Genomic DNA, 21,479 nt, shown 5'->3' with positions numbered 1-21,479 from the left:
TTCTGTCAACACATGCTACATGTACACAAAGAAGAAATATAATTAATGCGGATGCCAGAGGACTTCAGACCGACTGTTTACAGCTTCTAGTGTATGTCTGCTCGAAATGGTGGACGTGAGCGAACCTGATATTAGGTATAAACAATATGCTTCTTTCAGACACTCTGAAGGAGTGGCAAGTTATGTATTTGTACTGTACAAAGGTGGACATGTGTAAAAGCTTTTAGGACAGCCCGGAGAAAGCTTCTCAAACTATGCCTGGTATAGCCTATGACATTGATATGTATATTTCCTTTTTTAAATTGGCCTATATTAAGTTTTCTCTGCTTGCTCCTCAGTGTTGCCCTTGATGATGAAGAGAAAGCCAAAGAAAAGTTCAAGAAGAGTGAAGATGTTGCGTTTTACAAGTATGTTTGGCATTTATTCTCACTCATAATTTCTATTCACAAATAACTCTTTAATTGCAACACATAACCTCATCAACGATTGCTTTACGCAGGATCACTGAAATGTATTGATGCCTTGTCGAGTAGGCTACATGTTTATTATTACCACTTTTTATTTTTATATTCACTTTGAAGGCGACAGATCCAGGGTCAGGTCTTACAGCACAGAGCCCTATTGGACAGCATGGTGCTCACAGAGAAGGCGGCACGTTTTGAACTGTTGGAGCCCAACACAAAGGTCTGTACACCAGGTTTACTGTAAATCAAAACCAAGGATGATCCATTCCTTTATTCACAGCACTGGAATAAAGCACCATTTATTATTGACATTAAAAAAATAGGTAATTTTTCTGTTTTTTTGGGCTACAATTGTACATGGCATTATCACTGTTATAATGAAAGAAAGAGATGCATTCTTGAAAGGTCTCTAAACAGCGAAATTCACTCACACTGCGACTGGCCTACACTAGCACTGTCAAAAATGGCAATAAAATCTGCCCTCAGTTAGTATTTTAACAAGACTTGTACAAGTGCATGAAATAATTCCCAATTTCATGATGAAACACATTGTCTCATTATATTATCTGAACTACTCATTTTAACCCTACATCAAATAAAACATTTATCTTTCCACAGACCAAACTGCTTCTCTCTGTGTCAGCTTGTAAACATGAGACTGTCAGGATTTTAATAGATGAGCTGAAGCCCATTAAGCCCCGCTACCGAGTTCCAGATGTGATGACGGGGGAACCACAGTGTGAACAGTAAGAGCCATTATGATATCTAGATACACTTGTAAAGAATCCATTCCTCCTCTCTTTGATACACTAAAAGCATTATGTTTATTTTGTGTTGCCAGTCTGTGAGTAATTATGTTATGTTTTATCTTTTAAGTTCAAATTTAAGGATACAGCCTAAAAGCCAAACTTTTATATAAGATAATACATTTTCTATATAATGGTGAAATAGTTTCAGCTATGTTTTGCTTTGTGTGATTGCTGCAGTGCTCAGACAAAAGTTTACCTTATTGCTCTCTTCAATCTGGCAGATTGAGAGTAAAGAGTCGGTCAGAGGAATCCGTCACTCTAACCTGGTCTTCGGGACATCACCGGGTTCGTGTTTGGCATTTCCCCTTTCGACTGGAGATCCTGTATGAAGGAGAAGTCATGCTCACGTATAACTCTAGAGGCAAACTGTGGTTCGAGACGCTGCAGGAACAACCTGATACAAACAAGTCAGTGCTCTCTTTACCAGTAACCAATCTATGTGAAAATTCATGTCAAATAAAGCTGATAAAACAATATGTGACAATTTTAGGGAAGTGATCAAATCAACACCTTAAGAAACTGAGTTAAATTACATTTTATTTGTGTCTTGTTTTACTCAGAGCCACAGCTGATGACAGTGAGGTAAGAGAATACCAACAATTTTCAAAATAATATGTAATATTAATTCTGCTTTACATTGAGCCTAATCCTTTTTGTGAATGCATTTCTTCTTTTTCACTTTGCCACTGATAGCTTGAAGAGGACGATGCAAGTTCATTATGGCAAGAGACTTTCGGGGAGTTTGTGGATATCAAAGCTAATGGTTTGTTTCTGTTCTTTTACTATTTTAAAAGGCGGATCCGTCATTAATTATGTAAAAGTAAAACACAGAACATGTGTCTCTCTTTTGCAACTAGCAGCATCCAGCCATGTAGATAGTAACAGTTACACTTCTAGAGATGATCCATTATGCAGAGGAATATTGTAATTTAGATTTTTAAAATTCTTAATATTTTGTATTCGTATTTATATATTAACTTTATAATAGCCATATTTAAGTAGCACCTTTTATAGATACGTTCTTGTTCATCCGTAGGTCCCAGTAGCATTGGTTCAGACCTTTGCTTCCATGGTTATAGTCATGTGTACGGTTTACCAGAACACGCTGACAGCCTGCAACTCAGAGATACCAGGTACACACACACACACACACACACACACACACACGCACACTCAACATGGCATAATGTGTGTTTCTCTTAATCATTTCTTATTTTATATTGCATTGTTGAAGGGAGCCCAAGACTCAAGAATTGAATTGCAAACAACTGCTGCTGTAATTGTTGTGCATATAACAAAGAAACACTCCTGAATCTTAAATCTTAAAGACATAATTAGTTGCATTTCACCAACCACAGCTTAGTTTGAATATGATCTGTTTTATTAGTTATTTAATCTTCACATTTCCTTTCACAGAGATGGTGAACCCTACCGGCTGTATAACCTGGATGTCTTTGCCTATGACCTGGGCAGTCGTCTGGGCCTGTATGGGTCTGTGCCGCTGCTCATAGCCCACAAACCCAACAGGACTGTGGGTGTATTTTGGCTCAATGCATCAGAGACTTATGTCAATGTTCATTACAGCCCATCTGTGCATCAGGTAAGACTTGTAGTAGTCCTGTATCCACTCAGCTGTCTGTCCAAGACTAGTTTTTCAGCAGATTATTTTCTCTTTTATGTCAATGATTAGCAATACAAATTATTTTGATTTTTGTACAGTGTACTTTAATCCCTAAGGACAAAAATGTCCCCTCCTTTAGACTGCTCCAAAATATTGTATAGTAAATTTGTAGCCACTTTTTTTAATACATTTTTTAACCATCCAATTTTTTCAAATACAATTTTAACCCTTTAAAAAACAGAAAAACCAATTCTTTGGGAAAGCACTTTAGAAAGCATGCATTCTCAACCTCATAATAACACCCTGCATACCTCACCCAGGACGACCAAACAGTGAAGCCTAGGCAGCTGCTCCCTCAGACTGACGTCCACTGGCTGTCAGAGAGTGGAGTGATTGACTGTGTGGTTCTGCTGGGGCCCAGTCCACAGCAGCTCTTCTCCCAGTACGCTCAACTTACAGGTGTGTACTCAGCACTGAATACTAGATGTCTATGTACAAGTTTGGGGCACTTGTAGTTTACTTGAATATTTTTTTTCATGCTTCTTTATACTTCTACCTCTGCTACATTCCCACTACAATTCAGTGGGAAATATACTACTTTTTACTCCACTACATTTATCTGATAACTTAAGTAACAGTACGTGTTACTTCAAGAAGTAAGATTTTGGCAGACGAAACATACAAAGTGTTTATCAAATAGTGTATATATCTACCTAACAGTAATGTAGGCCGACGAACACTGATGAAACATTAGTCGATCAATCTATAAGTCGGTTGAAAACAATTAACCTTCTATTCACTATTTTGAATTTATTTGCCATTACATTATCCATCAGTATGATTCAAAACTCTCCTTTTTCCTCATCAGGATATCAAGCCCTCCCCCCTCTGTTTGCACTGGGGTACCACCAGAGCCGCTGGAACTACATAGACGAAGCTGACGTGAAGGCTGTAGATGCAGGATTCGATAAACATGACATCCCATATGACGTTATGTGGCTGGATATTGAACACACAAATGGGAAACGTTATTTCACCTGGGACCCTGTTCATTTCCCTGAACCAGTCGCCCTACAGCAACACTTAGGGGAGAAGAAGAGGAAGGTCGGTTTGATGATGCACTGTATATTAACAAGGTTTATTCTCGTTGTTATATGTAAAAAATTTAGCTAATTCATTGTAAATATTGTTTCAGTTGGTTGCTATAACTGATCCCCACATCAAGAAGGATCCTGATTGGTCCCTGTATCGTGAAGCCAGAGACGGAGGGTTTTTTGTCAAACAGAAAGACGGGCAGATCTATGTGGGCTCATGCTGGCCTGGTAATGTTTGTTTATTGAAATAATAAGGATTTAAATGCAAAAAAAAAAAACAGTATTAATTAATTAATTATATTGTGAGTCGAAACATGTCTTCAAGATGACCTTGAGACAGTTTTTTTGTTTCTTTCTGATCAGAGTTTTTATTAATTCTCTCTCAGGTGAGTCCTCGTACCTTGACTTCAGCAGTCCAGCCACTCGAGCATGGTACTCCAGATGGTGCAGCCTGGATAAATATAAGGTAACTTTAGAAATAAACCACAAATCAATCTTATTGAATATATGCAACCCAAGTTATCATTAAGAATTGGAAAGGTTTAACCTCTTTGAAACAGAAGGACTAATCTGATCACTGATGAGCAACAAAATACTCACATTTTATTGTTATTTTTATGTGGCTGTGAAATATAGATTTGCAAACCTAATGCACCTTCAACAAACACTTTGTCAACAGAATGACAAAATAATCTAAGTTAAAGTTATGTATTTTTTATATAACATAGTTTTAAAGCCATAGACTTGCAAACAAGTGTTTGTGTCTAATGCAGGGATCGACGCCATCGTTATTCTTGTGGAATGACATGAATGAGCCGTCTGTGTTCGGAGGTCCAGAGCAGACGATGCCGAAGGACGCAGTGCATCATGGGGGCTGGGAGCACCGGGAGCTACACAACCTGTACGGCTTCCACCAGGTGAACGGGATCATTTATCTTTACATACGCAGAAATATAATTGGTTATTCAATTTAGAGGGAAAGGACATTTCAACCAATAAGGGACACTACAACTCCCCACTGTAATGCACACACTAAAGCTATACTATGAGACGTGTACAGCTTTACTTAATGACAGCTATTGGCAGAGTGCATGAAGTGAATCACTGCGTCACAATCTCTTTGGTTCTGCTCCCAGCACATGGCCACATACGACGGTCTGATAACTCGATCGGACGGACAAGAGAGACCCTTTGTCCTCACACGCTCCTTCTTTGCGGGGTCACAGAGATTTGGTACGTTTTGGAAAATAAGAATATAAAAATAAAATTCCATTCAAAGTGTAAATGGTTGTGTCCTAAACTAAACTGCCCTGTTTGTTGTGATTTGGATGCAGGAGCTGTATGGACCGGTGATAACGTTGCCAGTTGGGGTTATCTGAAGTACTCCATTCCAATGCTTTTGTCGCTTAGTGTGACAGGCATAGCATTTTGTGGAGGTGAGAGCATTACTGTACAACGTACATGGTGGATACGTTTCTTTGACTGTTTTGAGAGAGAGAAAAACTGGAAACTTTGTTCGGCATGCATGGTGAAAAGGCAGCAGGTTTTTTTGCTAAAACTAATGTTTCTGCATTAAAACCACTCTTACTGTTACTATTATTATTTTTTAAATATATATATATATTTTATTTTACTTCCATTTTTTATTTATCCATTCATTAATCTCTTAGCTTTTTTATCTCAATTATTAGTCCTTTCTATATATTTAAACAAAAACAATTATGTATACATGTTGAGCAGTATAATGTAAAAAAATGGTTATTCCAAAAAACAAAACAAAAAAAACTACTCTTCTACTACTTTTCATTTTCTAATATGTATTTTAGGTCTCCCTTTTAACTAGCGTCCTCTCCTATCCCCCCCCCCCCCCCCCCCCCCTGTGTTTCAGCTGATGTTGGAGGGTTCTACCTGGACCCGACCCCTGAGCTGCTGGTGCGTTGGTACCAGGCGGCCTCTCTGCAGCCGTTCTTCAGAGGTCACTCTGCTACGCTGTCAAAGCGCCGGGAGCCCTGGCTGTTTGGAGAGAAGGTCACCGCTGCAATACGCACTGCCATCCAACAGAGGTACTTTAAGTGTGAGCTGGGAAACAGGCGAAATGGCAGCTGTCTATTCTTTCTTGGTTCAATCTCAAATTGTGGTGTCCAAATTTAACCAATGTTTGTCAAAATTTTCCTTTTTGTTGTTTTGTTTTATTTAAAAAAAATTCCACCCCTCTGTGTCAGTGATCCATGTTAGGAGGGTGGGGTTTTTACAGGCTAGTCTCTTCTGTCCTCAGGTACTGTCTGCTGCCCTACTGGTACACTCTGTTCTACCAGGCTCACACCTCTGGTCTGCCTCCCATCAGGTAAATGCTGCTGCTGCCACCTGCTGGTCTGTGCAAGTACTGCAGGTATAAGTTAGGGTTTTTCAGGCACTAGAGGTCAATGTCTCTCTTGTTATGATGATAAAATGTTGCATGTCGCTTGATACATACATTTATGAATAAATTATGGATGTAGATAGATAGATAGATAGATAGATAGATAGATAGATAGATAGATAGATAGATAGATAGATAGATAGATAGATAGATAGATAGATAGATAGATAGATAGATAGATAGATAGATAGATAGATAGATAGATAGATAGATAGATAGATAGATAGATAAAAAACTGTACAAAATGTTATAGAAATGCTAATTTTGTTCAATTGTACAGACCCCTGTGGGTGGAGTTCCAGAGAGAACAGAGCACCTTTGCTGTGGACAGCCAGTACATGATTGGTGAATATAATAATAATACCTTTTATTCTCTTAATTTTTTTCTTGGTTTAATTGTATTTTTGATTTCCCGTAGGAGGAGCGCTGCTGGCCTGTCCTGTAACCGGACCAGGTGTTGAAGAAATCCGAATCGTACTTCCAGGATATGGAGAGGTAAATCAACCACCAGGTAACATACTGTGTATTTATATGTTCCAGTGTGTTCACCACACACCTACAGCGTGGATGTTAAATGAAGGCTTGTGTTATGTTTCTTTTAGGTTTGGTATGATATCAACTCTGCAAATGTGTACAAAGGAGGCAGGACTCTGACTCTCCCAGTCACCTTGGACACAGTTAGTGTTTTTCTTGTGATTTCTTAACACTACCTTTGAAAACTTGCTTACACTTAGAATTTGTGCTAGAATAAGATCTGATTTATTTGCAGAATGTTAAAAAACGATTCCAAACGATTCCACCACATTTTACTGTTAAAATCAAATAGTATATGAATCTTACATTACTGCATTGAGACACAACAAGAAGTTAAATAAAAGACATCTAAACAAAGAAAGATAAACTTGAATTAAAATAAATAATGCCTCCCCTGTTTTAATAAATGGTAATCTTACTGAATTGGTTCCAGGTCCCAGTGTTCCAGCGCGGTGGTTCGGTGGTTTGCAGGTCAACAGGAAGTGGTTCCTGTTCAGCAGATTATCAGCAGCTTCCTCTCTCCATCACTGTGGCCCTAAACCCTCAGGTGAGCATCAAACCATGAGGGGACCTGGCTGATGTTGGTACATACAGGCTAGCATGTGAAACCAGGTTTGGTTAATGACCATGATCTTGACTTGAATAAAATTAGTGACACAAACTCATCATTTTGGACCTATGTTTTGTCTCCCTTGTTGTTAAATTTTATTTGTTGTTTGTGTGCACATTTTTTTGTACAATATCACAAGTTTTATTTATTTATTTCATTTATCTTAAGTGTAATACTTGTGTACTGAGGCAAAGTTTATTCACACCCTGCAATAAATGTTTAATCAATGCTCAGTTTAGTGACATTTGTATAATTGAATAAGTAAAATCTTGACTGTAGTTCATTCTCGATGCAGGGAGAAGCTGATGGTGAGTGTTACCTGGACGACGGCCATTCTTTCAGCTACCGAGACAGCAAGGCGTTCTGTCTGCGCAGGTTGAACATGCTGTCAGGCCGTCTGCTCTGCCGGTGAGTCAGATCTATAAGACCACATGTGAAAGGAGCGTAAAGCTATAGTGCGTAACTTCTTTTGCCCCCATGAGGAATATTGAGTATTTACAACAACACTCGCGGTATATCTACATAAGGTAAGCCTACGGTGATCGCGCAAGGATTTTATTCGGCAATGGCTTGAATGTAACTGACATTCATTCATGTGAAAAAGTTACACACTGTAGCTTTAAAAATACTATTTTTTAAAAGGTAAGGGCTGAAGGGAACCACAGATAGTGCCTTGAAATGTAAAATCGCTTAACACATATAGATGAGTAAGTGCCTGTTTTGTTTTCTCATAGCTCTGCCAGTGAAGAAGGAACGTTTGATTGTGATACTGTCGTTCAGTCAGTCACCGTCCTGGGGATGAAGAGCAGACCGAACACGGTGGTTGTGCGTGTGTCAGGTGAGGAGATCTGCCATTATAACTACATCACAGTAATATATTCATAGGTGGACTGGAATAAGTAGTAACGTCTCATATGCACCAACATCCCAATACAAGCAAAAAACACAACCTAGCATCTGTCACAACCAACAATAAACTAGATATCGAAGAGAAAACCCACTAGGTCTACTTAGGTCTTTTATGACAGAAATGGCCATACATTGACATAATCTCTTAATATCTCTAAAGAAGAATGCCATTATAAATAGACAGGGAATCACATTTTCTCCTGTAGGAAATGATCATATAAAACAATTACAACAAGTTATTACAAAGACTCATGGAAATGTATTTGCATTTCTAAGTAACACAATACATGAAAACAAAGAGATTCCAGGGTAAAGCTTGACATATTGTTCTTGTTATCACCAGGTTGTAAAGACACCACTGCTGTATTTACCTACAAGGAGAGCTGCTGTACGCTAACAGTGAACAACCTGAACCTAAGAGTGGGGACAGACTGGGAGATACACATCGACTGAGCTATGAATGTGAGGAGAATGTCAGGTGAATCTAGCAGATTAATATTATTTTTTAAATATATGTTTTGGGCATTTATATAATTTATAAGATAGTACAGAGAGATAGGTTGGAAGCAGGGAAACGTGCAGCAGAGGGCCGAGGGCTTGATTTGAACCCCAGTCCCTGCAACAAGGACTTGGCCTTATTAGTAAACGCTCTATCATTTGAGGTACTGGGGTGACCAAATCATTTTTTTTTTATCAGCAAAGTACAATTACAACACTTTATTGAAAATATTTTAAATGAAATGAAAACTTGTTTTACGATGTTGGCATGTTGACCGTTTCAAACAATATATTGAAAAATGTATATTGGAAATAGTTGCCTATCCTGCCCTTGAAGTGGATTATTTTTTCATTCCCGGTATTGTACTTGTATTTAACTTTTTCGATGACAAGAAGTTAATGAGAACTACCAACTAATAATAAATGAGAAATAAAATGTTTTTAAGTTAATTGGAGTTAAAATTCACTGAATAAAGGCACAAAATAATGCGCATACCCTATTTTATTCTAAACACACTCTCATGCTAAGCTATGACCTGGTGACAATGCATATATTTAGGTCAACATTGTGTGTGACTGACAGGTGACCTGACCTCTTTCCTCTTTTCCAGATGTTTGCGACACAAAATAGTACAATAGAAAATGCTGGAATAAGCTGAATTCCTAGGAAATAGCAGCGAATGTTTAAAGATTTAGAACAAGAACAATTGTAACATATGTTTGACACATATAAGACATAATTTTAGACCTTGAATGATTTTGTTTAATAGGGATAGTTATCATAAAATAGGGTATAAGAGCAGGGTTTTGATGTTTGGTTTGGTTTTAAAGCTATATGTTGTTACATTTTTCATAGATTATTATGTATTAGATTATAAAGCAGGATCACTTTATAAAACAAAAATTACAAACTGTTTTATTTGAGGAAGAAAAGAGAAAGAGGGAGATACAAGAGATAGAGAGGATTTTATATAAATCAAGGGGGAATAATGTATAATCGAACAAAAGTTAAAAGCCAAAGAAAATAAATCCTTATTTGAGATCTTTATGCAGTGATTTGGTGATTCTCTGAGACTCTGCGGGAGGCTGATTCAGAGCTGAGGAGCAACAACAATAATAGTACTCGATAAGACTGCTATCCAATCTTTACGCTTTTTTATTTTACTAACAAATATAAATTTTTATGTTTATAAATTGTTGATTATTTTGTTCTTTTATCGTTCATATTTAAAACGAAAAAACGTCTTCTGAAGCAGCGTATTCACTTCGCTCTGAAAGTTATAATTCTTTGTTGTTACCTGTTCTTTGAGTCAGGATCACTGTTACAGTATACACTGGCATTACACAGTCTGTTGTTGATCATCAATTGAATTAGTACTTTTCCCACCAGTGCTAAAAATGGATGATACTCCTCTTGGTAGCATTAGCCTGCGCTAGTTATGCTGAGACTGCTCAATGCAGAGCTCCATTGAGAATAGGTTTAAAGGGCTTGAATGCCTTCTGCTGAGGCAGGGCATCTACCGACCACTCTTTACATGCCCTCTGCCGCGGCCCGCTGGCCTTTGTGTCACCCAACAATGATGGCACCCAGAGCACCACAGCTAGGGACACATCTTTGTTCAGCTCAGCCAATGAGAAAGCGAGAAAAAATAGACGTGTAGGTGATGTGTGAGTTTCTGGGTGTATGTGTGTGTGTACGTGCGTGGTCAATGCAAAGGTGAATGCACGTGGAGGTGAATTTCTCTTTCAGCACCAGACCTTTTTGCATCTACTCTGTGACGAAGGGGAGGGGGACGTCACTCAAGGACAGAACCAATCAGGCATTAGCTGTTTGGATTTATGCCAGGGGTTTTTAGGCTTGTAAGACTTTTAGTACAAGTGGCAAAAGCCAGGGTTTTTTTTTTCAAAAAACAAAAAAAGCCCACGGAGACGAGATGCCCTATACACCGTCTGGTTTTTTCTGTGACCGGTTGATCCGGGAGCGAGAGAGGAGAGACGGGGAAGGGACTTTGACCAAGCCCCTACGCTTCAACGGCCAGGACTTTACCGCCCTGAAGCAGGAGTGCGAGCAGAGGAAGGGCCTGTTTGAGGATGAGTCTTTCCCCGCCACCGTGGAGTCTCTGGGCTTCAAGGAGCTGGGACACAAGTCCAACAAGGTCAAGAACATCGTCTGGAAGAGGCCCAAGGTAGGAGGGGAGAAGTGGGGTGTGTTGGCACATGGAGAGGCACGTTGATGCTGTTTGATTTGATTTGATGGCAAAGTTAAATAAATAGTTGATGGATCTTACATGTGGGAGTTAGGGTTGTTGTTTTTGATACACAGCAACATCAAACCTGCATGGAAAAACTAGCTTCACTTGGAGAAGCAGATGGGACAGTGGATTTTGTGAAGTTACTGTATTGCCGCTCAAAGCTTAAAGTGTCAATATGCCTTTGATTCCTTAGTTTTGGTTAGTTTTTTTAACCCCTTACCCCTTAATGGATGTTTCAATCCATATCTTTCTAAAGACAACATTACTCACAAGCATATGACAGCTTTCAGACCTCAGACTAACAAAATCAGATATACAGTAAAGAGGTTATGTGATCAATTATTGGTGCCATCCTTGCGCTGCAGTTAACTCTTTGTTTATTATTGTCAACAGGAAATCTGTGAGAACCCTCAGTTCGTTGTTGGAGGAGCCAGTAGGACAGACATCTGCCAGGGAGATCTGGGTAAATGACGCTTCTTTGAACACTTTGGTCGTGATCATAACATCACAACACTATCACAGCGTAAACATTGACACTTTCTTCATTTTCATTTTGTTATAAATGAGATAAGGGAAGGGATTTGGGTTGGGAAGGAAAGTTTCAATGAGGATTAATACGATGAGCATTAGCTTCATGCTAATTACTTAAAATAACAAGAACACATCTCTTTACTGTCCGGACATTGTTTGGTGGCATATTTTAGGTATTGCTGCGACTCAATGACTGATGCAAAAACACACAGGGCAGGTTGGGGTAAAGAACAACCTGCTTGGACCTCACAGACAGTGTTACGGGACTGTGTGAGGTGTGTGTACAATATGGATCCACTCTACATTCACAGTCACAGTTTTGGGTGGATAACAGGGTAGCAAACATCCCGTGTATCCCCCGCACACGGCCTCTCTGCCTGCCGCGGCCTCCCCACATTGTGCTTACTCTTTTGGAAGCGAATCCAACCAGCAGCACTTCTCATTGTTGTTCAGTTCAGACTGCAAATAAAGGGGGAACCAGAAGGGACAAAGGTCCTGGCAGACACTGTTAACCATTCCCTGTTGAAAAAATTACATTGTTTTCCAGTCCGGCGGCTAAAAGCCTGTCACACACACACACACACACACCTGGACAATCGGAAAACACAAACGTCAGCTCGAAGCGGTGGTCTTTTCCTCCCAACAAAACAAAAAAAATCAACTATTATTAGGTCTTTGTTTTTGTTGTGTGTGAAAATCACAATCGCCGAGGTACATGTTCTTTAGCTTGGCAGCCATTTTCTTTCTGAGTGTACAATGGCGGCACATTTCCAACAAAAGGAATTGTGCTTTTCTGAACACATTATTAGCCTCACACTTTGAACTCCATAAGTACACATGTTGAAATAATCAATAAGCCCAAGATTAGATTAAATCAATGCAGACTGTGGTCACTAACTGCTATGTTGGCTGCTGTAATAAAATGTAACTAAAAATGTGTATTTAGAATTGTTGATTGAAAGTATGTTCTGTGCCCAGGTGACTGCTGGCTGCTGGCTGCCATCGCCTGTCTCACCCTGAATGAGAAGCTTCTCTACCGTGTGGTTCCCCTGGAGCAGAGCTTCTCAGAGGGCTATGGAGGCATCTTCCACTTCCAGGTCCGAAAACATTTAAACTAGTACCCCTTTCCCACTGCCACTAATTTAGGTGGCAAAAGGATATAGGGGTGAAATTTATTTTATTGCGACTCAATCTACCATTCACACACACTAGGGAGATTGAAGCTTAGAAGCTTATGATTTATTTTCAAATTTGTATTAACAGCAGTTTAGGCTGATTGTTGTACCATGAAAGGTTATGTATCATGATTTTTTGGGGAGAAACCAAGTAATCATCCATGTCAAATCAGACATTTAGCACCCCCATATAACCGAATTAGAATGCTCCTTGTTTCAGAACAACATTTTGCGACTGTTCGGATTGTCATTCGAAACTGGCTCCTTCCATTGAACTTTGGGGGTCACCACTGGTTCACACATTGTCTCCAATCTATAATACACAATCAGAAACCAGCAAAACAGCATTACTCAGTGGATCACTTCAAAAGTTATTTGCAAACAGATAAATAATCCTTTTCATCCCATGATGCTCAGTATTGTTTCTCCTCCCTAACCTCCTTCAGTTCTGGCGTTATGGCGACTGGGTGGACGTTGTCATTGACGACCGCATCCCGACCTTCAACAACCAGCTGGTCTTCACCAAGTCTGCTGAGAGGAACGAGTTCTGGAGCGCCCTGCTGGAGAAGGCCTACGCCAAGTCAGTACTACGCCACCTGTTACATAGCAGAGAGTTTGTTCTGGGTGTTTAAGGTTGTATGAAAAAACAGACTCAACTACAGTTAGTTACTACAAATAGCACTTTTAAAAATTCTATTGCATTATGTATTATTGTGTTTTATAATGATTTGTGACTTAGAAAAGTTGTTGCTGTATTTTTTTTATAGCTAAATACACTTTATTTGCAGCCATGTTGCACTGCCGTGTTTCTACAGTAGCACAAAGTGGGCGTCCTGGGGAAATGCACCTCATTCTATAGCACCAAGAAGTGCTATAGAATGAATGACTAGATACACAGTACATCTTCACCTCATCACTTGATATTATGGAAAGACTTGAGCTTCTTGTCCTTGAAGGCCACCGTAGCTTCTGTATATTCTCTGAACAGGACGGGTAGACACAGAGCATTGCAATCTATCGCAAACTATTGCAAACACAGGCGTTAGTAAAAAAACGTCAAAATGTATTCTATTTGACTGATCCATGCTCTTCCCCTTCCACCCAGGCTTCACGGCTCCTACGAGGCCCTGAAGGGAGGAAACACCACGGAGGCCATGGAGGACTTCACCGGAGGAGTCACTGAGTTCTACGAGCTGAAGGAAGCTCCCAAAGAGCTCTACAAGATCATGAAGAAAGCTCTGGAGAGAGGCTCCCTCATGGGCTGCTCCATCGATGTGAGTCAGACATTTTTACCTGAGAATTTTTATGTAACTTGAGAGGATGGCCAGTCTGTTGCATCTGCAAGCATGCTGACATGTCTTATCTGTATCATTTTTCATTTGATAATTATATAAAATGCAGCGTTTATTCAAAAAATGTCTCTCTTCAAATTTTCTCTCTTTTTCGATGAATGGCTAAAACCTGTGTTGGTTGTATCTTCAGTCCCTGGTTCCTGCTCGCTTTGAGACTCGTACCACGACGGGACTGGTGAAGGGTCACGCCTACTCTGTGACGGCCGTGGAGGAGGTAAACATGCTCGCTGACTGGAAAAAATAAATACACATTTTTCATTAGATTGTGTGTAAGGGGATGTGAATTGTTCCAGCTCAACAGTGGTTGAGAAGGAGAACACAGTAACATAGCCAGTGTTCATTTGAAAGTCACTAATGCTGCTTTTAATTGTCCAGCAACAGCAAAATAAGTAAATACACTGTCACAGTTTAAATGTGTTTTTCTCCTACAGTGTAAACCTTCTCAGCACAAGGACTCTAAAGTCCGTCTGGTGCGTCTCAGGAACCCATGGGGTCAGGTGGAGTGGAACGGCCCCTGGAGTGACAAGTAAGGAGTTAGATCACCAACTTGATTCATGATGTGTTTTATTTTCAGCCCTACAAAGTAGGAGTTTGAAAAAGGTGCAATAGGGTTGTATATATTTCTGTTTTGTTTATAAGCTGTTTGGCATTGGTAGAGAAGATCTGGCAAGTTTTTCATGGGCGCAACCCACATACTCAACTCTGCTACTCAACCCACAAATGCATTTTCCTTACCATTGTGGCACATTTAAAAGGGGAAATAAACAGTCTTTTCAACGGTATTGACAATTTATTGCCAAGAGGCATTGTAACAACAAAGAAATGTCCTTAATTTTTTGTGCTAAGTTTATATGTCTATTCTAAAATTGGTGAAACTGGATTATTATATAAGCATTTTCTGATTCCGATTCTATTGTAACTTGAGGCGATCTTAACTATGTTTCACCAGCTCTAAGGAGTGGGCCACGATCTCTAAGACCGAGAAGGACAAGCTGCAGCACCAGAGCGCAGAGGACGGAGAGTTCTGGTACGTGTGACATCGTTTTTTAACAGTTTTACTCTAGCCATGAAATGTGGATTTACTTTATCGGGATCTCATGTCTACCTGCCATCTAATGTGAAGGAGGCAAATTGTATTTTTAATAATGAATGTAACAAAAGACACATTTTTTACTTTTAACACAGGTTTGAATTCTGTGTTGAACTCCATCCAAATACCAGTTATCACCAGTGTTAGTGTGTTACTACAGTGATACAGTATAAGAAGACGTTTTATTATTAGTATTCAGATGAAAAGGAGCTGAACTGTAGATATAGATATAGTAGATATAGTAACCATATGTCCCGATGTCTTCTTCAACCCATCTAGGATGGCATTCGAGGACTTCAAGAAGAACTACACCAAGATTGAGATCTGTAATTTGACCCCTGACGCCCTGGAAGACGATAAGATTCACAAGTGGACCGTGTCTGTGAACGAAGGTCGCTGGGTGAGAGGCTGCTCCGCCGGAGGCTGCAGGAACTACCCAGGTACCACAAACAATTGACTCCTTTCTAATAGGATTTTAAACAACATAAACAGAAGAACTTAATCGCTCAGGGTGTATCTAAATGTTTCACTTTTTCCTTTGATGTATCAACATAGTTTTCAGAATTAGAATCAAGTGTATTGCAAGGAACTTGTCTCTGCACTCTTTTCTGTCTACTAAAATCACCATCATTTTATAGAAACAGCCTGAATGTCTCCTTTTTTAAATAGCGTATATGTATATCAATGCTTGAATAAAAATATCACCAAATATAACCAGGCATTAAAGAACAGAAAAACACTTATCTTAAACATTTAAAAATAACATTGACTTCATAACATTGCAGACACTTTCTGGACCAACCCTCAGTACCGCCTGCGTCTGCTGGAGGAGGATGATGACCCGGAGGATAACGAGGTGTTCTGCACCTTTGTGGTTTCTCTGATGCAGAAGAACAGGAGGAAAGAACGCAAGATGGGAGCCAACCTCTTCACCATCGGATTCGCCATCTACGAGGTGCACCCACCCTGCTGTTTACTGTGAAGAGTTTAACAAAAAGTTGTTCAAGTGTTTGTACTGAAACTCTTTTTTTATAACACATTGTAGCAGCCAATAGAGTAATAACCGCAGATGATGTGAATGTTTCCGGTTCTTTCACAGACATAATAAGTTTGACACTATAAGAAAAATGTATTTGAATGGTTGGGTGATATTACCATATAACTGCCCAACCCTATTTGAATTCTTAAATGCCACACACACTGATGTTGCCTCTTGTCTTTCCTCAGGTGCCAAAGGAGGTAAGGAGAATATGAAGGAAACGAGTCCGAGTGAAGCAGCAGTTGCAAGTTCATTACACTCCACACACTGTTTTGATTTCTATACAATAGCCCTTGATGAGTGTTGGAACTGTTTTTATTCAACATATTCTACCCTCCTTTTGCCATTGTGACCCCCGCCCCCTCCCCTCTCTCTCACACTCACACACACACACACACACACACACACACACACACACACACACACACATACACACACCCTCCAGATGCACGGTAACAAGCAGCACATGCAGAAGGACTTCTTCCTGTTCAACTCGTCCAAGGCGCGTTGTAAGTCTTACATCAACCTGCGTGAGGTGACCCAGCGCTTCAGGCTGAGCCCCGGGGAATACGTCATCATCCCCTCCACCTACGAGCCCCACCAGGAGGGAGAGTTCATCCTAAGAGTCTTCTCTGAAAAGAGGAACACTTCAGAGTGAGTGGGAGGGGGCAGGATGGGGTATTGATTATTGACACCTGTTTTAAGATAATATAGTTACACTTTATTTACATGTATATGTTTGTAGATCATTTTCTATAATTCAATTGATGATGATTCTTTGTTTCTAAGTAGGGCTGGGTATTCAAATGTATCCCAACAAAATTCATTTGTTGCATTGATAGTACTTTTTAGGTATTATAGCATATAAAGAGATCGTCAGGTTTTAATTATCTAGTCAATTCAAATTGTGATGGGGATTTATTCACCCTCCATGTGCATTGTACACTGTGGGTCTGTGTGTTTGTTAATGCGGGTGGGGTTTGTCTGACTGTCGGGGTGCCTGGTGTGGGGAGGGGGTGGGGGGGGGTGCAGTCACCACCAAGAACAAACAATTTTAACGGCGATTTGATTTGTAGAACTGGAAGAAATCGGCCGCAGCTCGAAGCTGTTATGGAATCTTTTTTAGGACAAGCGACTACAGATTTGGGCATGCTCCGGTAATCTTTGAAAATGTTCAGTACTGCATGCTCAAGCCTCCACAAACATCCACACACCCCCCCCTTCGCCAAGCAGACAGCGTCTGGAGAAACCTGCCTGCACTCGGATGGACCGGGCTGAACCAGGCTGTGGGATGGATGTGTGCAGCAAATGGCTCATTAGGATGGCCTTTGAATGGTCAAACATGGCTTTAGATTTAACCTACCAGAATTTACCAGGAGGGTTGGAATGATAACACAGTATTTTTTAGTCATAATCAATTGACAAGATTACTTAAATCCCATCAGGCACCAAATTTTAAATAAATTAAAAAACTACGCCTTCTACAACCAGGATTGCCGACAAGACAAAAATCAAGAAATCTTGTCTGGAAGAAGCAACAGGTGGTACTGAACTAAACTAACACATTTTATTCACAGGAATCATTTTAGTCCAATGTGAGTATGGGACTATAGAAATGTTGTTATTGATTAATACTGTTTAAGTCTAGCTGTCTGGACACTGAGTTTAGGATTTCAGACATATTGAACTGTAACAAAGTAAACCCAGGAGTGCACAGGCTTGTGTTCCAGATGAGATGTTGTTGTCACCATGGTGACTGCTGTTTGTTGGTCTTCACCCAGGGAGATAGAGAACAGGATCGAGGCCGATCATCCAGTGGTAAGTCTCCTTCTTAGGGCTCCACAGTTCTCCAAGAGGCTGACATTTTCTCTTCTCCAACAGCTATAGTTCTCTTCTGTTCATTCATTCAAACCAATCGATACATTTTACAGATCCTCATTCTGTATCTAAGCAATTCAAATCTGTTCTTGCATAAAAGCTGCACAAAGGCAGTATTGTTCAGTGCATTATATACAATAACGCGGTCACATTAAAACATGCTAAATTAAAACGGTTGTGCTAAATAATTTATGCTGAATAATACAGACAACATTTCTTATACATGAATTCAATTTTGCATTGTATGTTGACCTCACCTCCTTTCTTTCCTTCCCCCTCTCCTCCCTTCATCTCTCTCTACTGTGCCGCTCCCTGACGCCTCAGCCGGCGCCGGCCTCCGCGGGGGAAGAGAGCGAGGAGGACCAGCAGTTCAGGACGATTTTTCAGGAGATAGCCGGCGATGTGAGTACAAGGACAGAGGAACTGGAGAGTTTGACTTACAGACACACAGAAAAGGTCGTTATTAAAAATGCAGTCCTCTTTTCTACCACTTAAATCACTACAGACATGAACTTATTAACTTGTTTGTGAATATGTGTTGTTGTTGAGTTATTGATCTAAAATCAAATTTTAATGGCTGTCTCCTCTTCTTCTTGTCCCACTGTCTCCTGCACCTCTCTGGCCGCTCTCACAGGACATGGAAATCACAGCCAACGAACTGAAAAACGTTCTCAACAGAGTGATCACCAAACGTGAGTCTGGATCAATCAAGCTAAACTGTTTCAGACTTTATAATCAACATGTTTACATACTCAGGCTTTAGGTTCAGTCTATTCCAATATTTATACCCCACCATAGCACACAATGACACCATACAGGAGAATAAATGCCTTATAGAATGTCATATATTTATCTGTAGCATTCACCAGCGGAGACACCTGGCAATCAATGAGATGCATACCTTAAATTTTCTTTTTGTCAAAGCAAAATATTTATTTTCACAATCTTTTTGTGGCATTTGAAGTGAAATTAACTACTACGAAACGTGTCTTACTGGAATATTCTTAAATTGAACAAATAGTTTGTTTGGAAAGTTATTTTTCTAAGCCTGAACTGTCTCATTCTTGTACTTTACTTTACTTTCCGCATCCAGATAAGGACCTGAACACAGAGGGCTTCAGTCTGGAGAGCTGCAGGAGCATGATTGCTCTGATGGACGTATCCTTTGTATCGAGTGCATCGGGCGGCTGTGTTGTCTGTAGGAGGCACAACCTGCCGAGACCCATGGCAGGGTCTGTGATGGTCGCTCACAATGGGCCTAACCCTATAGGCCTCATTTCACAGCACAAAACGCAGCAATATTTAAATTTCAACAACAAAATATTTCCATTTTCGAACATGCCTTTAACCCGAGTGTGTATTTACTCCTGAAAATGTGTGACCTTAAACATCATTTCTTTGGGAAAGCCAACGTTGTTTTGTTGCTCGAATGAGACAATCAAATTGTCAGTTTTGGCCTCACTGAGCAAAACTGAGAATTTGCCAGGTTGTTTTCTGATTGACCACTCTAATATGTCTCACGATGTTTTGGCCTTAACTGCCTCTGTTCAGATGGATGGGACAGGTAGACTCAACCTCCAGGAGTTCAGACATCTGTGGAATAAGATCAAACAGTGGCAGGTGGGAATGCGTTATCAATCATCAACATATCTCAAAGTTTTTCCATCTTCTTAAAATAACTTACACAATACCAAATTCCTACTTGCTGTCTTCCAGGGAATCTTTAAGCACTATAACGCCGACCAGTACGGGAGCATCAACAGTTACGAGATGAGGAATGCCGTCAATGACGCAGGTGATCACTCCCACATGATAATATATATTGGACATTTACATAATTGAAAATGATAGAAAAAACTGTTACAGATTTGCTAAAACTTGATTAAAGCTACAGAATGCTATATTTTAAAGTTGGCCCATTTATGGTTTGGCAAACCAATATATCAGCCTGGACCTGATCCGTAAAATATAAAAAAAGAATGACAGAAGCAGGGGGTTTATCCACCTGACTTATTTTAACTGCATGACATTTTAAAGGGCCATATCTTTGATTTTTTGTTGTTATTTTCAGCATTATTATTTCAAAGTGCTGTGTGTAGAGCAGTAGGATACATTTCATTCACTCTGTGCTAAAGATGAACTTACAGTTTTAACTCATCCTTCTAAATCTCCTTGTCACTGTACAGTCATGTGTCTTGTGTCCCGCTCAGGCTTCCGTCTCAACAACCAGCTGTATGACATCATCACCATGCGCTACGCCAACGAGAGCATGAACATCGACTTTGACAGCTTCATCAGCTGTCTGGTTCGGCTCGAAGCCATGTTCAGTAAGTCAGATAACAAATGAACATTTTCTTTTGGTGTGTGTCCCTTTAAAACATCCTTGATAATTCTCCTACTTTTTTAGACATTACTTTCTGCATGTTTGAGTTCAATTACAAGTGTTTTTTTTTTTTAATTGGAATCCACTTTAGTTGTTTGTAGAGGATAGCATGTGAACAAACCGTGGAGAAATAAGACTGTATTTAACATTTTGCTCCTATGAAACCAAGGTGTGTGTAGTTTACTTGCATGCACTTACCGTCATGAAATAAATCCTACTAACCGCAAGGTATCCTTTTGTATAAAGCATAATCATTGTGTTGAATGACACATGTGAAAGCGTGAAGTTTTCTCTCTCTTTCCAGGGGCGTTCCAGGCCTTTGATACGGACGGAGCTGGTTCAATCCGACTCAGTGTCCTGGAGGTAAGAGCTTTCTCCACTCTAAACACATAGACACGCACACGCAAACACACACACACACACACACACACACACAAACACAGTTCTCAAAAATATAAAAATGTCTCATCCATCCGTCCGCAGTGGCTCCAGTTGACCATGTACGCCTAGATATAAAGGCCCATCTTCACCCAGGTGAGCTCCACTCCACACGAGGACCAGAACCTGCCAGCCTTTACCTCAATATTCAGTGTGCCCGATCGTCGTTAGCTCTCATCTCACTTCACTTACCCAGCAACTCTACTCTTTCTTTCTACTCCCCCTAAGTTCCTAGTTGACTCTTATTAGTATCTAGGTTTCTTTTTCTCTGGCTCCTGTCCTTCCATTATCATTGAAATATCAGTCTATATATTTTTTTTAAAGATACCCTTACGTTAAAACACTTGTACGGTACTTTTTTCTCTCAGGCATAAAAAAAACAC

At 39.9% G+C, this 21,479-nt stretch overlaps 2 protein-coding genes across 4 annotated transcripts; both read left to right on the top strand.

Moving 5' to 3' along the window:
- On the top strand, positions 1-9,537 carry ganc (glucosidase, alpha; neutral C). Of its 2 annotated transcripts, XM_080041790.1 has the most exons (25): positions 1-135; positions 339-407; positions 582-684; positions 1,083-1,210; positions 1,495-1,680; positions 1,834-1,855; positions 1,967-2,036; positions 2,310-2,406; positions 2,690-2,873; positions 3,215-3,353; positions 3,763-3,998; positions 4,090-4,216; positions 4,375-4,454; positions 4,762-4,905; positions 5,125-5,221; positions 5,323-5,424; positions 5,877-6,051; positions 6,264-6,332; positions 6,688-6,752; positions 6,826-6,902; positions 7,010-7,084; positions 7,375-7,488; positions 7,847-7,959; positions 8,286-8,389; positions 8,804-9,537. In XM_080041790.1, exons 1-25 carry the CDS (start codon positions 107-109, stop codon positions 8,911-8,913), a joined length of 2,715 nt encoding a protein of 904 aa, XP_079897916.1. In that variant the 5' UTR covers positions 1-106; the 3' UTR covers positions 8,914-9,537. The 2 variants fall into 2 exon arrangements, 1 of the variants encoding a protein (XP_079897916.1); XR_013845215.1 differs by lacking the exons at positions 7,847-7,959; positions 8,286-8,389; positions 8,804-9,537 and having other exon boundaries at positions 6,826-6,918; positions 7,375-7,440.
- A 1,355-nt stretch (positions 9,538-10,892) lies between these two features.
- Positions 10,893-21,254, top strand: capn3a (calpain 3a, (p94); the record flags this gene model as incomplete). Of its 2 annotated transcripts, none has more annotated exons than XM_080042532.1 (21): positions 10,893-11,144; positions 11,604-11,673; positions 12,720-12,838; positions 13,363-13,496; positions 14,022-14,190; positions 14,399-14,482; positions 14,700-14,794; positions 15,218-15,295; positions 15,638-15,798; positions 16,144-16,313; positions 16,586-16,597; positions 16,843-17,051; positions 18,179-18,215; positions 18,600-18,677; positions 18,910-18,967; positions 19,369-19,433; positions 19,827-19,895; positions 19,992-20,070; positions 20,486-20,602; positions 20,963-21,021; positions 21,142-21,254. In XM_080042532.1, the coding sequence occupies 21 exons, from the start codon at positions 10,893-10,895 to the stop codon at positions 21,166-21,168; spliced, it is 2,142 nt and encodes a 713-aa protein (XP_079898658.1). In that variant the 3' UTR covers positions 21,169-21,254. The 2 variants fall into 2 exon arrangements, with proteins under 2 accessions (XP_079898658.1, XP_079898657.1); XM_080042531.1 differs by having other exon boundaries at positions 18,600-18,725.
- Positions 21,255-21,479: the final 225 nt, after the last annotated feature.

The sequence above is a fragment of the Ammodytes marinus genome (assembly GCF_949987685.1).
Source record: "Ammodytes marinus genome assembly, chromosome: 15".
Classification (NCBI taxonomy): Eukaryota; Metazoa; Chordata; class Actinopteri; order Uranoscopiformes; family Ammodytidae; genus Ammodytes; species Ammodytes marinus.
Note: the sequence above shows the minus strand (reverse complement) of the source record. Positions and strands in the feature narration are given on the sequence as shown.

Bases quoted from the DNA above. Each gene is read 5' to 3' on its own strand.
- ganc (XM_080041790.1), top strand. From the start codon at position 107: ATGGTGGACGTGAGCGAACCTGATATTAG. The intron at 1,211-1,494 runs GTAAGAGCCATT...TCAATCTGGCAG, and splicing joins GGGGAACCACAGTGTGAACA to ATTGAGAGTAAAGAGTCGGT. The intron at 6,333-6,687 runs GTAAATGCTGCT...TCAATTGTACAG, and splicing joins TCTGGTCTGCCTCCCATCAG to ACCCCTGTGGGTGGAGTTCC.